Here is a 13,405-nt window from a genome sequence, read left to right as displayed (position 1 = left end):
TATATATACAAACTGTACTCAAAGTAAATTTCCCAGTTAGGTATATTTAGCAGGTATCATTTATTTATTTATTTTTTAATATTCTTAACGAAAGCTGCAACACTATAAATAACAAAAGAATGTGGAAATAAATATAAAGTCTGGATGTAATTGGTGATGTATTTAAGTGACATACTGCACTTCTGATACTGCTGTGAAATCTTTTAAGCAACAAAAAGCAAAAATCACACCAACAACATTTCACAATTTCTCTCAGTAGTGTGTCTTTACCTGGCACAGCAGCAGGGGACAGAGGACCGGTGCGGGAGGGGGTGACGCTGGCAGGAGAACCCACAGGTGATGGCGAGGGCCCGCGTATGCCCGGGAGGTGGGGCGAAGTGTGTGGAGAGAAGGGCGACTGGGCGGGATTGCTCTGCTCACCCTGACTGCTGGACACCCCTGAGGTGCTGACACCGGGGCTCAGGGCGCCCTCTGCACCGGTGGGCAGGTCGTCAATGGAGCCCGACAGATCCTGGAACAAGAGGAGCAGCAAGGGTTAATTGTGGTTTTTAAAGGGGGAGTCTCGTCTTTTGACACAGTCTTGGTTCCTATGAGTGGACTCCTGCTGCATCAGTACAACATCATTATTCAGAAGATTTCAGAGACATTTTCTTACATTCTGATAACTGCAAAGACTGAGCTGGATCCATTGAATATTACCAAGTTTATTTATTTTTCTTCTTTGGGTGAAACCATGAACTATGGCCAACAAGCCCTTCCATTTTTTATGGCTTATGTGTTTATTCAAATCAACTCATGGCAAAATTTGTCTTATGCAGAATTTCAACAAGTTTGGAAAGGGATGAGTTAGATGGGATTATGATGGCGTAAGAGGGAAATTAAGCGGAAAACCGATGCACAATATCAAAAGCAAATCAGTCTGTGTGTGCGTCCGTGTGTGTAAGCAGGGATGTAAATTGAGCCCAGTTTGGCTCAGACTCTAAAATTTTAAAAAGCTGGAGAAGAGAACTGCTGCATTTGTGGGAATGTGAATCCTATTCATCTTTTTTTTTCGAGCTGCACATACTTGAATTAGGAAGTTGAGAGCATTTTATTTAAAAGTCATGTCAAAGTCAAGTGAAGTCAAATCAAGTGAGTAGAAATCCAAATGGCCACTGTTGTGTTACAGCGATCTTTGCCTTCACTGGGATGTGTCTGTTATTCTCTCCCACGACACTGCCGGCCCTATTATGGCGCGAACACACATTCAGGTACAATGACTCCCTTTTCCACCTTTTTAAAAATACTCCACCATCACTCCTATAAGGCTGATAATGATCCATCTTGGCAAGGAGAAATCTGTTTGTGTGGCTTGCAAAGAGAAAGTGGTTGGGAAAAAATATTTGAGGCAAGTCATCTCGGGAGGCAGTTGAAATAATTGGTGCTGGGCACAGGCTCTGGTGCCATGTGGTGTTGTTATTGAGCCTCGCTGGCTGTGACACAAAGACAGCCAGGCAGGCAAGAAGGTAGGAAGGCAGCCGGCGATGATTATGTTTGTGGGAAGGTGAATGTTTACACACTGGCCACTCACGTGGAGCCCATGTGCTTGCTCAGAAATGCAAGCTCATCTGCCAGTCACATCGGAGGAGGGAAAAAAATGGGAGGGAGCGAGGAGGAGGAGGGAAAAAAAGCACTCATTGGAAGGTGGCCAACTATTCCCATAGAAATCTCACACTCGCAGGCTGGCTGCAGCCCCGAAGCCGGCGGTTTTGCACTTGAAACAGCGCCCGTTGCTATTTTTGGGACGTGACCTGATGAAGGAACCCCAGAGGGAGTGACAGGAGCAGAACGCTGATTCAGAATCCACCCCCCTCCCCCTCTCCAATCCACCCCCACCCTGTTCCCTCTGCCCTCCCTCCATCTCTTCCTCTCTCACTTCGGTGACTACACAAACCCAGGCCTTTCTGACCCGCACAGGAGATGTGGCAGCTACAAAACCATGCGAACACAGCAGGAGTGCTTTATGTATGAGAATCACACTCTTGAGTGTTTCATTGGCCGATACCCAATTAATGTTCACAAATGTAAAAACAGGTCAGAACAAGGCAGAGCCACGCTGTGTGAACGCCACGGAGCAGTGAGATCTTAATGCTGCGGAGTAGAGAGCAGAGATCAAACAGCATGACATTCCTCGCTTAAACAACCATGGCGGGATCCTTATTCCAGCAGCCAGCATCGTCAGCTGACCTACATCCCCCCCACCACCACCTCGTCCCAACCAGCACCACCCCACCTCCACTCAGACATCACAAGACTGGTCATCTGACAGAGGGCTCAGTCTGAAGGCCCCCGGCCAGCGGCCAAGATGACCACCTCAGCAGCTGCCACACTCAAAGCTTCAGACTTGTGTCCTCCCCGCACAAAAAAAAACTCCTACGTCAACCCCTCCCTGACCCAGACCGTAGGGCAAAAGGGTCAGGGGTCAATTCCTGGAGTCACATCTCGGGAGGAGGTCACTGTGGACGGCTGCACAAGGCATACACACTTTAGTCACAAGACAGAAAGAGAGACTAAAATTATTACTGAGGCAGGATCCATCCTGTAAACACACAACAATCGTTAAAAGTGGGATCTGGGCCACTCCAGGGGCCCTTGGGTGCATTTAAGCAGAGTGACAATCAGTTGCGTAAAAATTTACCAGAAATGAGCAAAACTGGGAAAGTAACAGTCACCACTCTTGCCACTATTACCTCATACCTCATGTAGACTACGGCTGGTTATTGAACCTCTGTATGGCTCTGGCACTAAGGTCAAGTATTAAAACACTGAGAAGTTGTTTTAGCATTAAATACTTCATCAAATTTGTAATCCACTTTACTTATTCTTCAATGAGACCGGCTTTGATTTAAATCTGAATTTTGCTAATTGAAGACTGTATAGATTTTTATTTAGAAAAGGTTTTTAGGTAGCTGCCTTTGTGGACACTGTTATCCATCAGCTGTCTCAGTTTTAACACAACAGTGGGGTAATGTCTTGTGTTTCACTCAGCTGTCAACTACAACAAAACTACTGTCGGGCTCAGTCTCTTTGTGTAACTTGGGATTTCCAGCAGCACATTCCTTATAGAATCTTTCATTCACAATCTCTCTTAGATAATCTCTTTTGCCTCTTTCCAACACTACAGATATCTGCAAAGAGAATGATGTGATGTACACAAACACTCAGCTCTTAACAAGACAGACCTCCCTAACTCAAACACACTCCTAGCCCCCTGCTTAAATATTTGTCTACCTAACTAAGGTCGAGTGCTCGGTCTCAGTGTACAGCTCTACTGTCACATTCAGTGACCTGTAGCAGTGCAACAATTTAACTTTTAAGTAATGTACAGTGCACTCTGCATGGACAAACAAAATGTGTCTTATTTCTGTGCTGTTTTTACTCCTGCAGCAGCAGCAGCAGCAGCACAGCCCCCCACTGTGGAGCAAAGATTCAAAAAGATGAGCAGATTCAGAACTGGAATCAGATTCAATAAAATGCAATCAAATCCCTCCGATATCGACGATAGCACATTTAGGTTTGAAAATAATAATGAAAAACTCATAATAATAATCTAAGACTCCAAGCCTATTTCTTTCATTGTTGTTCTAAAAATAAAAAATAAATAAAAGTTAAAACACACACACACATATATATATATATATATATATATATATATATATAAACAACAACACACACACACACACACACACACACATACATACATATATATACACACATATACTATAAAGTGATTGTTTGTAAGATTATAATTTTAAAAAGTGGATACAGTGTTATGCTACTCTAACATTTGAGTGAGCAGCTAACTTCATTAAATGGAAAAATCGTGTTCATATTCCACAAAGTATGGTATTTTAAAAAGTATGTTTTGTTATAGAAACTAAGCTGTACAATTCGATGTCAAACTAACAATAACAAAAGTATTCCTGAATGGGATTTCTTATGAGAAAATCTGCTCCTAACAGACAGAGCTAAATATATATACATAATTGCCCCAGAGGGAAATTTAGGATCTAATGCATAATTACAAAATATAAATAAATGGAAAAATCAAATCTACAAAAACCTTCACATATACAGTACACCTGCCATACCAGCATGTGTGCAGCATAGAGGGCGAGCTCTTCTGTAAATATCTGACAACTGACAGCTCTGATCCCTCAGCCCGGATAGGCAGAAGCATTGTACACGCACGCACGCACGCGTGCACACACACACACGCGCACTCACACACACACACACACTCCTACCTACTCCCACTCTGCAGTCATTGATTTTTCCCGGCTCAATACTGCACAGCACCAGCCTGTTCTGCTGACTGCACAAGCCGGACAGCGAGAGGAGAGGAGAGGAGAGGAGAGGAAGGAGGAGGAGGATGGGGGGCGGGGGGAGGGGGAGGTATGGTGATACTGATGCTGCTGTGGCTCTGCTATTCAACACGCTCATTATTAGAAGGCAAATGATGAAGAGGGCATGGATTAGGCATGAGAGGAGGAGCTGAGGGACAGCGGGGTGGGCTAAGTTTGAGTGTGGGGGTTTATGAGCTCGAAGGAAGGTTACAGCAGTGTCATCTGTGACAATTAGAACAGTTGATAATGTGAGAATATACAAGCACATGCTATTTTTCTACGTGCAGGAAAAGGGGAAGATATGTGAGCTGTGTTGTGGTAAGAAGGAGAGAGCTGCAGCTCTTTCTGTGAGCTTCAAGCTTCTCTCTATGGCAGCCATTTTGTGTTTTTCCCAGCACTGCCTAACATGGAACTTCAGAGCTGAGAACTGCAGAACAGTGTTCATAATGTTTGAGGGCTGAAGAGAGGCAAAAAGAAAGATTTGTACAACGTGTGGGGTTGAAAATTCTATTTAAAAAATCCTCAAAAATTCAAGAAAATTTCTTCTAATGCGATTATTGTTCATGAAGGTAGCAAATGGTAGAAAGTCTTTACTATTCCCATTATTCCCATATTCTCCACTGCTCCTTTGAGTGTGCCTGTGCTGTCTCTGACTCATCTGCTCTGCTCTCCTCTCTGCCGTCCTAATGTATTCCATTTGCAGATTACTTCACTGAATCAATCAAGCCCGACCAGAGCCATTAGTCTGCCAAGCCAGCCGATTTCTTCTTCTTCTCTTTTTCTTTCTTTTTTTTTTTTTGGAGGTTATGAGAAACAGAAAGTGGGAGAAGAGGGTAGCGTAAGCGGCCCTGAGATAATGAAACATATCTGGATTGTGTGACCCTGGCCGGTAGTGTAACTGGATCTGGTGGTGGTGGTAAGGAGGGAGAAGAGGGTGTGTGTGTTTGGGGGGGGCAGAGTTCATCCCTCAGTCACACACTCTCACTGACCCACTCTTCTGTCATTCTCAGACCTCAGAGTTTCACCAACCGCCTAGTTGGCAGACTTCCTTGTTCTCAGGCCTCCAGATGCTAAACACAATATACAGGGGGGAAAAAAAATAATAAAAAAAAAGCTCACTCACTCAAGACTTGCTTGCACACACGCTCACACACCCTCTGTGGTGAGGTGATGGCTGAGGAGGAGAGCGTAAGAAGGGGTGGGGGTGGGGGTGGGGGTAGAGGAGGGGTAAGGAAAAAAATGGCTGCATCTCAAGGGCTGCCATGGTTACTGTGATCCACGTGGTTGACACATTAGAGCCGACACAGTCCCTCCCCCCCTGTTGCTGCCATCCCTCTGTCTGTTTCTCTCTCTCTCAGCGGCCTCCCTGCGTGCCTGGCAGGGTCACGGTGCAGTCAGCTACTACAAAAGAAGCAGCCCGTCATTGTTACAGGAAACGCAGACACACCAAAGCCGTGTCCCCTTCCTCCCCTCCCCTCCTGCTCCTGCTCCACCACCGCTTTAATTACACACTCAGCCTCCGGGCCTTTTGCGCTGAGGAGGCCTGGGAGACACGCACACACACACACACAGAGAGTGGACAAACACAAAACAGCAAAACCTTGAACTTCTTCACTGTCTTTCCCGAGTCCCTGATGTTTATGTTTATATGCTGACGACCTCGTCAGTGAGAACACTCCACCGCTGCGCATTTACCACTCGTTCAGGGCAAAGTGGGCTTTTGATATCCGAACGGGGTCATGGGAAAAGTCATCTCTTCCCTTTTAAGCTTAAGATCAAGTGAAAATTTCTCTGAGCATTTTCTAAAGGGGTTTCTCTTCTCTTTCTCCCAGCTCAGCCCCTGAACGTGCTGACTTGACTTAACAGAGCCCAGAAGTGTATCTCATTTCCAGACCACAATCACGGCGCTTCTATCTGCACACACAGATGACAGATAGACTACAGGCGCTCAGGAAAATACAATTTTGCCCGTCTAGTCTGTGAAACCACCTGTAATGAATCCATGCTGCAGTGCTGTGGGATGACAGCAAGAATCATGCAGGTGTTGTGTGGGCGTTGCCTACCCCTTAGCCACCTGTCCCAGAGGGTCCCACCTGCATCCAGGTACCGTGTCGAGCTACAAGGAGCTTTTGGGAAGTCCACAGAAGGCTTTGAGAGATGCAGCTCCGGCCCCAGCTCGAGGTTTGCAGGGCTGAGCTCAACCATAAGGGGGCACTCCCATCCCACTATGAGGGAAGAACTGGAGAAAGGAGGAGAAGCAAGGCCCCTGCCTCATACAGCAGCAGCAGCAGCCATTACAGGGATTCACATACAGCACAGGCTGAGAAACTCTCTATGCACAGTTAGAGCACCCTATAGGTGCACCATGTAACTCTTATCCAATACACGCGATGATATGATATGATATAGATATGAGCCAGTGAGCAGATGGCTCACAATCCACTCGGTGGATGAAATTAAGATGTCTGAGTTCTGTTATTTCTTTTCTCCAAGATGTAGGCAAACAACAAACGTGGATAGTGAATAGGCCAGTAGGGTGACACAATGCTCTGAGCCTGCGAGCACCCCGCTGGGGTTAGATATCTTGTCTGGAGTATCAGTGCCACAGACACAATGTCTACTACCTCCATAGACAAGCTACTTCTAGCTCCCCTGAGATCACCATTACACTACTACTTCTTCATCACCAGCAGCCACGTGGGAAGGATAATAGCAAAAGTAAGAGATGAAAGAGTGAACCAGCATAATTTAGAAAAAGAGTCTCGTACTGCTAAGACAAAAAAAAATACAACTCATTTGACACTGATCAATACTGTTCTGCTTTAACATTCCTGTGTGATACAGGCTTGCAGTCAGAAAATGAAATAAAGGCCAACTATGAATCTTAATCAATGAGTAGGGAGTTCTTTTTTAAACGCTCCACATTTGCCTAATTGAGCTACTCTGTGGGGGTAACAAAAAAGGGGGTGTGCGAGGCACACAAACACTGCAGCAGCCTGTGTGTAGCTAACACAGAGTAGATGAAGGGAGGTGGTGAAGGGGAGGGGGTGTGGGGGGGGGCGGTCTGATTGCTGTGAATAATGGGGAGATGGTGTGTGCGTGGGGGGCCTTTTGTAGAGATCACAATAGTAGCAGGGAGTCCCAGGGCAGAGCACAGATGCCCAAGTGAGGCAGGCAGCTGCCCAGCCCGAGGTGAGGGGTGCTGGGATACGGAGGGCGAGGGGGCTGGAGGGGCCTCGGGGTGAGGTAGGTGGGAGGGGGGCTTGGGTGGGTGGGGAGGCTCCAGACCCCTACAGCCAGTCTGCTTGCTCTCCAGAGTAGCAACGCCCCTCCCCTCCTACTGTCACACACGCACACACACATAGCGTGTCTAGGGGGCGCTACCAAAGCAACTGATACCGCCAGTGAATTAACTGGGGAGAGGGGGAGAAAAAAATAATATAGAGGTTATTTCATAGAGTGAGAGTTAATTTCATTGTGAGGCCGGTTTTCATCCATCTGGGCTCAGCAGCTTGTTCCAGCGAGAGCAGGAGAAAGCAGAGCACAGACAGTGCTGCAGTCAGCCACAGTCTTTGTGCTGCAAAACTAGCTCAGCCCAGCAGAAATGGAGGCAGAGGGGAGGGGCATGAGAGAGTGTGTGTGCGAGTGTGAGTGTGTGAGTGAGCGGAGAGAGCAAAGAGGGAGAGGGAGAGTGCTCTGTGTGTGTGTGTGTGTGTGTGTGTGTGTGTGTGTGTGTGTGTGTGTGTGTGTGTGTGTGTGTGTAAGCTCGCAAGAGCAAAACAGGGCTGTGGGTTTTAGTCGGCTGAGAAACAATTCACTGAAGCAAATGCAAAACAACACACTTTGTCAGCAGATTGAATTTTCTCAAGTACATTAATTAAAAATCACATAGAGGAAAGAAAGGGGTGAGACAGAGAGGGAGCAGGGGAGAGAAACAGACGAGCTAGGGGGGAGGGGGGGGGAGCGAGCGAGCGAGCGAGCGAGAGGCACCCTGGAATCTGAATAAGACATGTCCACACAGGAAGCAAGGGCCCCAGAATAGCAACAGGAAACTGGCCCCGGACTCTGAATACTGTCAGCGTCAGAGCCTCGCAAAACAAGGCTGCGCTGCACAGCGTTATGAAAGCTGATTTACTGAGAGAAGAGAGAGAACGAGGAAGGGAAGAGGAGGAGGAGGAGGGGAGGAGGGCGCAGGCGAGGGAAAGAGAAAACGAGAATTTAGATAGAAAGAGGAACGGGAGAGAAGCAGAGAGAGTGAAATATATATATATAAAAACAGAAAGAAAGAGAAATGCAGCAAAAAAAAAAAAAAAAACAGAGTGTAATATTGAGAAAGGCAAGGAGGGGGTTGGGCTGGGTAGGAGAGGAAAAAAGTGGGCCGGCCTTGTCAGGCTGATTGCTCCAGAGCTATGTCGCAAAAACAAGCTTAGCTGCAGGAGGAGAGCAGAGCTGGGCTGGGCTGAGCAGGGAACGGGGATTGCAGGAGGGGGACTCAGAGTTGATCAGCACCAAGACTGGAAGATCCCTCAGTTCCAGATCAGGAGGCTTGGCACATAACATTAAAGGTCATTAAGGGGGGGTGTATATTTTTGTGATGTGGGTGGTCCCTCAGCTTTGCAAATGCACCACACATAAGACTGAATTCATGCAAGGGTGAGGTCTTAAGGTGGGAAAACTAGGACCTCATTAAAAAATACTCCAGGCTTATACTTCTATACTATACTATACTTTGAAGTAGAGCTAAATAAAAGGTGCTGAGTCTACTCTATTACACCACCTTTAATAGGCAAAAATACATCCCTGACACAAAGTAGACAAACCCTCGGCCCTTCCTTCAACATAAAACCACTCCAGATGAAGCCTCTTATTTGGAAAGGCAAGAGGAACAGGAAGATGGGAGGGCAGAAAAAACAAACTCAAACATGAGTGTGTGTGTGTGTGTGTGTGTGTCCAACATGTGACCTTCCTCTCAAGTCTGGAGCACATTCAGACACATCAGAAAAGAGGAGCATCACAGCCAGTGGGCGGTTCTGAGTGGGATTAGCCCCACAGTGGAGAAAGGGTGTACAAAAGACATGGGAGCGGACAAGGAGATTTTAAAAAAAAAAGGAGAAAAAAAAGAGAAGGAGCAAAGGTGGGAGGGAGCGAAGCTGGTGGTGGGTCTGGTAGTTATTCTCATTCCCATGGGTTGACATGGAGAGGAAGTGTCACTTCCAGGGAGTGTCAAAGCCAGACAGTGACAGCAAAGACTCTGGCCTTCTTTACTGCTGCTGGAGCCATGATGGAGTTGGTGGGCTTTCCTATTAGCTCCTGCAAGGGATAGTGTAATTGTCTTCCCTAAATAAAGACAGTGCACTCACTCTACCAATTTATACACTGAGCAAAGCCGCATTGGTGATACAAAGGTCCCTTAAAGAATATTTCTTCAAAACATGACTGAGATGTTCTGCGCTGTGAACCCAAGCAGCACTGAATGTGAATAGGGATCTAGTAATGCACTTAACTTGTGAGGGAAACATCTGAAAAAAGAACGGTGAAAATTGTAGCGGCAGAGGCTCCAACACAGGATCCTACATTTCACACGCTGCACCTGTACAGCATTTTCCCTCAGACCCTCCCTGCCTCCTAAATGCCCACGTTTAAACTTCACACCTTTTAATGCAGGCTTTATACTAACAATTTCAAATCTCAAGCTCCCAAAGATTAGAGATTACATCACTATGACATCATCAGTGTTTTCTTGTTTTTAATTTAAAAAGGTCCCTCCAGAGCCACAGAAGATACAATACAACTGTTTTCACAAGCTGTGCAGAGCACCCTGTAAAGAATAAAATTGTTCATGTGTAAAATTGGTGTAGAGTGCCCCTTTAATCAGAAACTATAGTTATTCATTACACAATAATGTCACGCATTTGAGAGAGAAAAGTCCAAAAAAGTTATTCTTTCTCTCCCTTGCCGTAGCTCTTAATTCATTTCCTTTAATAGAAAATACATTATTGTTATCAGGTCACAGTAATATTTCTAGTTGTATTGCTTATTGTGCTGTACTCACTTTAAGTTGTTTTAGATTCACATCAGCTACAGCTATGACTGCACTGAAAGTGTAAAGAGATTTCCATGAAGACAACAACAGTTCCGGGGAACGGACTGTGTGGTAAGTACTCAACAGTTTAACTGTGCATGTGTGTCCTGGAGCCAGGAACCAGCTCAACCTGCTCAGCTAGTTCCACTATAGCCGCCTGTTGGTTTTCCCCCTCCCTCCTCCTCCACCTCTTATCCACAGCCCTTTTCTCAAGCTGACTGTTGCTTTCCTACCTGCGCCTTCCAGCAGGCGCTGAGCCTCCTGTACTCCCTTTATTCCCACCTCAACGGCAGCCTAACAGACGCTGGGTTTTTAGCACCTGGCTCAAACAGACCCATCTGTGCTCTGGATGAGGTGATGTCTGGCTGGCTCTGTGCGAAAGCTACTAAAGTAGCTAAACGGCGCTTACCCCTCAGCCGCTGTTGGATCGGGATTCAAACGCGTTCTGAGGCAGATTAAAACAAATGCGTTTGTACAAATCACTGCAGGTTCTTACTAAATACGCACGTTTTTTCAAACAAATTAAACCTGTAGATCTGTAATCTGTACCCAACATTCTGTCAGGTGTATTTTAATTTAAGTTTAGACTACCAACGCTTCCCTTATAAAGACTCTGAATCAATAACGCCCATTGTGTTGTGTGCAACCACAAATAAATTAAAAATTAAAAATACGTAACATTAAACTATGATACCCAATAGGCTACACAATATTGTGGTGCACTTGCTTTTAATGAGAACATAAACATGTTTAGGGATTGAAAATGTTCAATACCACTGCCAATACAATATGAGTTTCACTACTAATATCAATCTGATCAATCTTTTTTCATCCTACTTTGAATTCTTTCACAACAAAATAGTTTTTTTCTCTTCATAAAATTGTCTAATATGAAGAAAACTTTTATTTATTTATACTTAAGAATGAGTAAACAAGACTATAGAGATATCCAAATCAGCCACATTTGGTCTGGAACAGACATGCTTCCATTTTAACAAATGAAACACTGCACGCAGCTGCATGACTTATGAATTTAAGCGCTTACACCCCCTCGTTTAGTTCCCCTCCAAGTTTATTTTCTGGACTGTTTAGTGAAGAATATTTCAAGTCACACACATCTCCGGTTATCTATTTGTTGTCCAAGTTATCTGTAAAGCTCAATCAAGACCTCCAGTTTTTCTGCAAGCTTTTACTGGATTCATTTATGCTAGAAAAGAGCTGGTTCAGAAACCATGTTTAAAAATGTTCCCAACAGCCACACTGGAAGGCGGAGCAAAAAGCCTGCAGTCGTATGCGTTTTTCAGAAAGTTCCACAAATAGTCAGACAAAGCCTCCCCAATTGCGTCGTCGGAAATGTGTGAAGCACACTGGGGTTTCCGAAGCTCTCTGTCCATCCAACAGGCATTTGTGATGGAGTATACTGGCACCTTAAAGCCACAGTGAGCAGGGAAAATGAAATAAATGAATCAATAAATTAAGTACACTTGTTTCCTTCTTGTAAACTCTTCCTAGAGCCTGCCTGAAAGCCATTTTTGTCCACTAAATTTATCTCCCCTCTTTATTTAGGAGCTGGGCTGCTGACACCTAGGTCTAAAGACAGTGATGTTTATAACAGACGTCAGAGTAGAGTGTGCATTGAAGAGAAAGATGCCCTGCTAGTGCTTTTGCGCTGCCGACGTCTCGTTACCACAAAATGTTTTTTAAATTTGGGGTAAGCATGTAGCCAATCATTCGACTTTCTGGCCAAATTTCAGCTGGTACAATGTATTGGGTTTGGCACTGAGCCCTACTGCACAACAGATATTCAATGGGGTTAGGTTTAATGAAGCTTTCATAGCCACGGATCCTCTTCTTAACAATATGATCCGATAAATGTTGCAAATAATAGCATACCGGTCGATGAGAAACACTTTCTTCCATTTGTGGCAGAGTTTGTGTAAGTCTGGATATCAAAACAACTTCATTTCCAGGTACGACAGATACCACAGGTGCATATCTACTCAGAACACCTGTAGGAGTCAATTCAGCTGTTTTGACACAGGCTGTCAGGATTTTACTCTCAGCCAGCATGGTCTAATCTGCACACAGTGTCATGTCCACTCCACAGGGGTGAAGAGGGAAGAAGAGGGAGGAGGAGGAGAAAGGGGATCAGTTCATCTTCCACCTCAGCCAGATTAATGGCTCTCACAGCCAATCACAAAGCACCGATAGGGAATCCCCGAGAAGTCGGAGGGAAATAAATAAAAATAGCCCTGGTCTGGCCTGCTTGGCCAATGGCTGGGCCCACAGAGATGTATAAATAAATAAGAGAAATAAATAAAAGAGGAGGGAAACACATCCTGAGGGCATCCCCTACTGGCATAGACAGAGCTGCCTCTCATCCCTCCCTCCCCACTCAGCATCTCCCACTCCAACCAATCACTCACACTATTTGAAGTTATTTGCTTGCACTCCCTCAATCCCCCCCCCCCACACACACCCCTCCTCCTCGTCCTCCCCGCCGACTCCGCTCTCTCACTTTCATTCTCTCTCATTAATGATCTCATTTCTCACTCTCCTTCCCTGAGGCCCAGAATGAGGTTAGCTCCGCAGTCTGACCTATAAACACTGCCATGGAAACTGCAACGTGTTACAGCGAGACACCTCTTTAACAGTGAAGATGGGGGGTGGGGGGGGAAGGGGGTTCTCTCACCTTTATCTTAGCCAGAGGGCTATCAGACACCAGATTTGCTTCACTTTCAACAATCCCTTTCCTGGCAGAAATGGGTTTTTTTGCACTGCACTGCTTGAACACGCTCTACTCACTCTTGGCATCAGCTTGTTGTTGTGTACTTTGAGAATGTTGAAGTCAGAGGCAGCAGAAAAGCGGTCTAAATTCAAAATATGACAGTAGGGGTGCAGATTTTTACTCGTTACCACTGCCTTTAACATTTACTAG

The 13,405-nt window shown here is 45.5% G+C and overlaps 1 protein-coding gene across 5 annotated transcripts in view; it reads right to left on the bottom strand.

Annotated features, from left to right (window-relative positions):
- The window catches only part of arid1ab (AT rich interactive domain 1Ab (SWI-like)), a 53,796-nt gene that overhangs the window by 12,648 nt on the left and 27,743 nt on the right, over positions 1 to 13,405 (bottom strand). For all 5 annotated transcript variants that reach the window (XM_051390119.1, XM_051390120.1, XM_051390121.1 and 2 more), the window contains one exon: positions 271 to 511. In XM_051390119.1, coding sequence (XP_051246079.1) covers positions 271 to 511 — 241 coding nt within the window. The remainder of the gene's footprint in view (positions 1 to 270; positions 512 to 13,405) is intronic.

The sequence above is a fragment of the Dicentrarchus labrax genome, unplaced genomic scaffold (genome assembly GCF_905237075.1).
Source record: "Dicentrarchus labrax unplaced genomic scaffold, dlabrax2021, whole genome shotgun sequence".
Lineage (NCBI taxonomy): Eukaryota > Metazoa > Chordata > Actinopteri > Moronidae > Dicentrarchus > Dicentrarchus labrax.
This window is presented reverse-complemented; position numbering and strand designations above follow the sequence as displayed.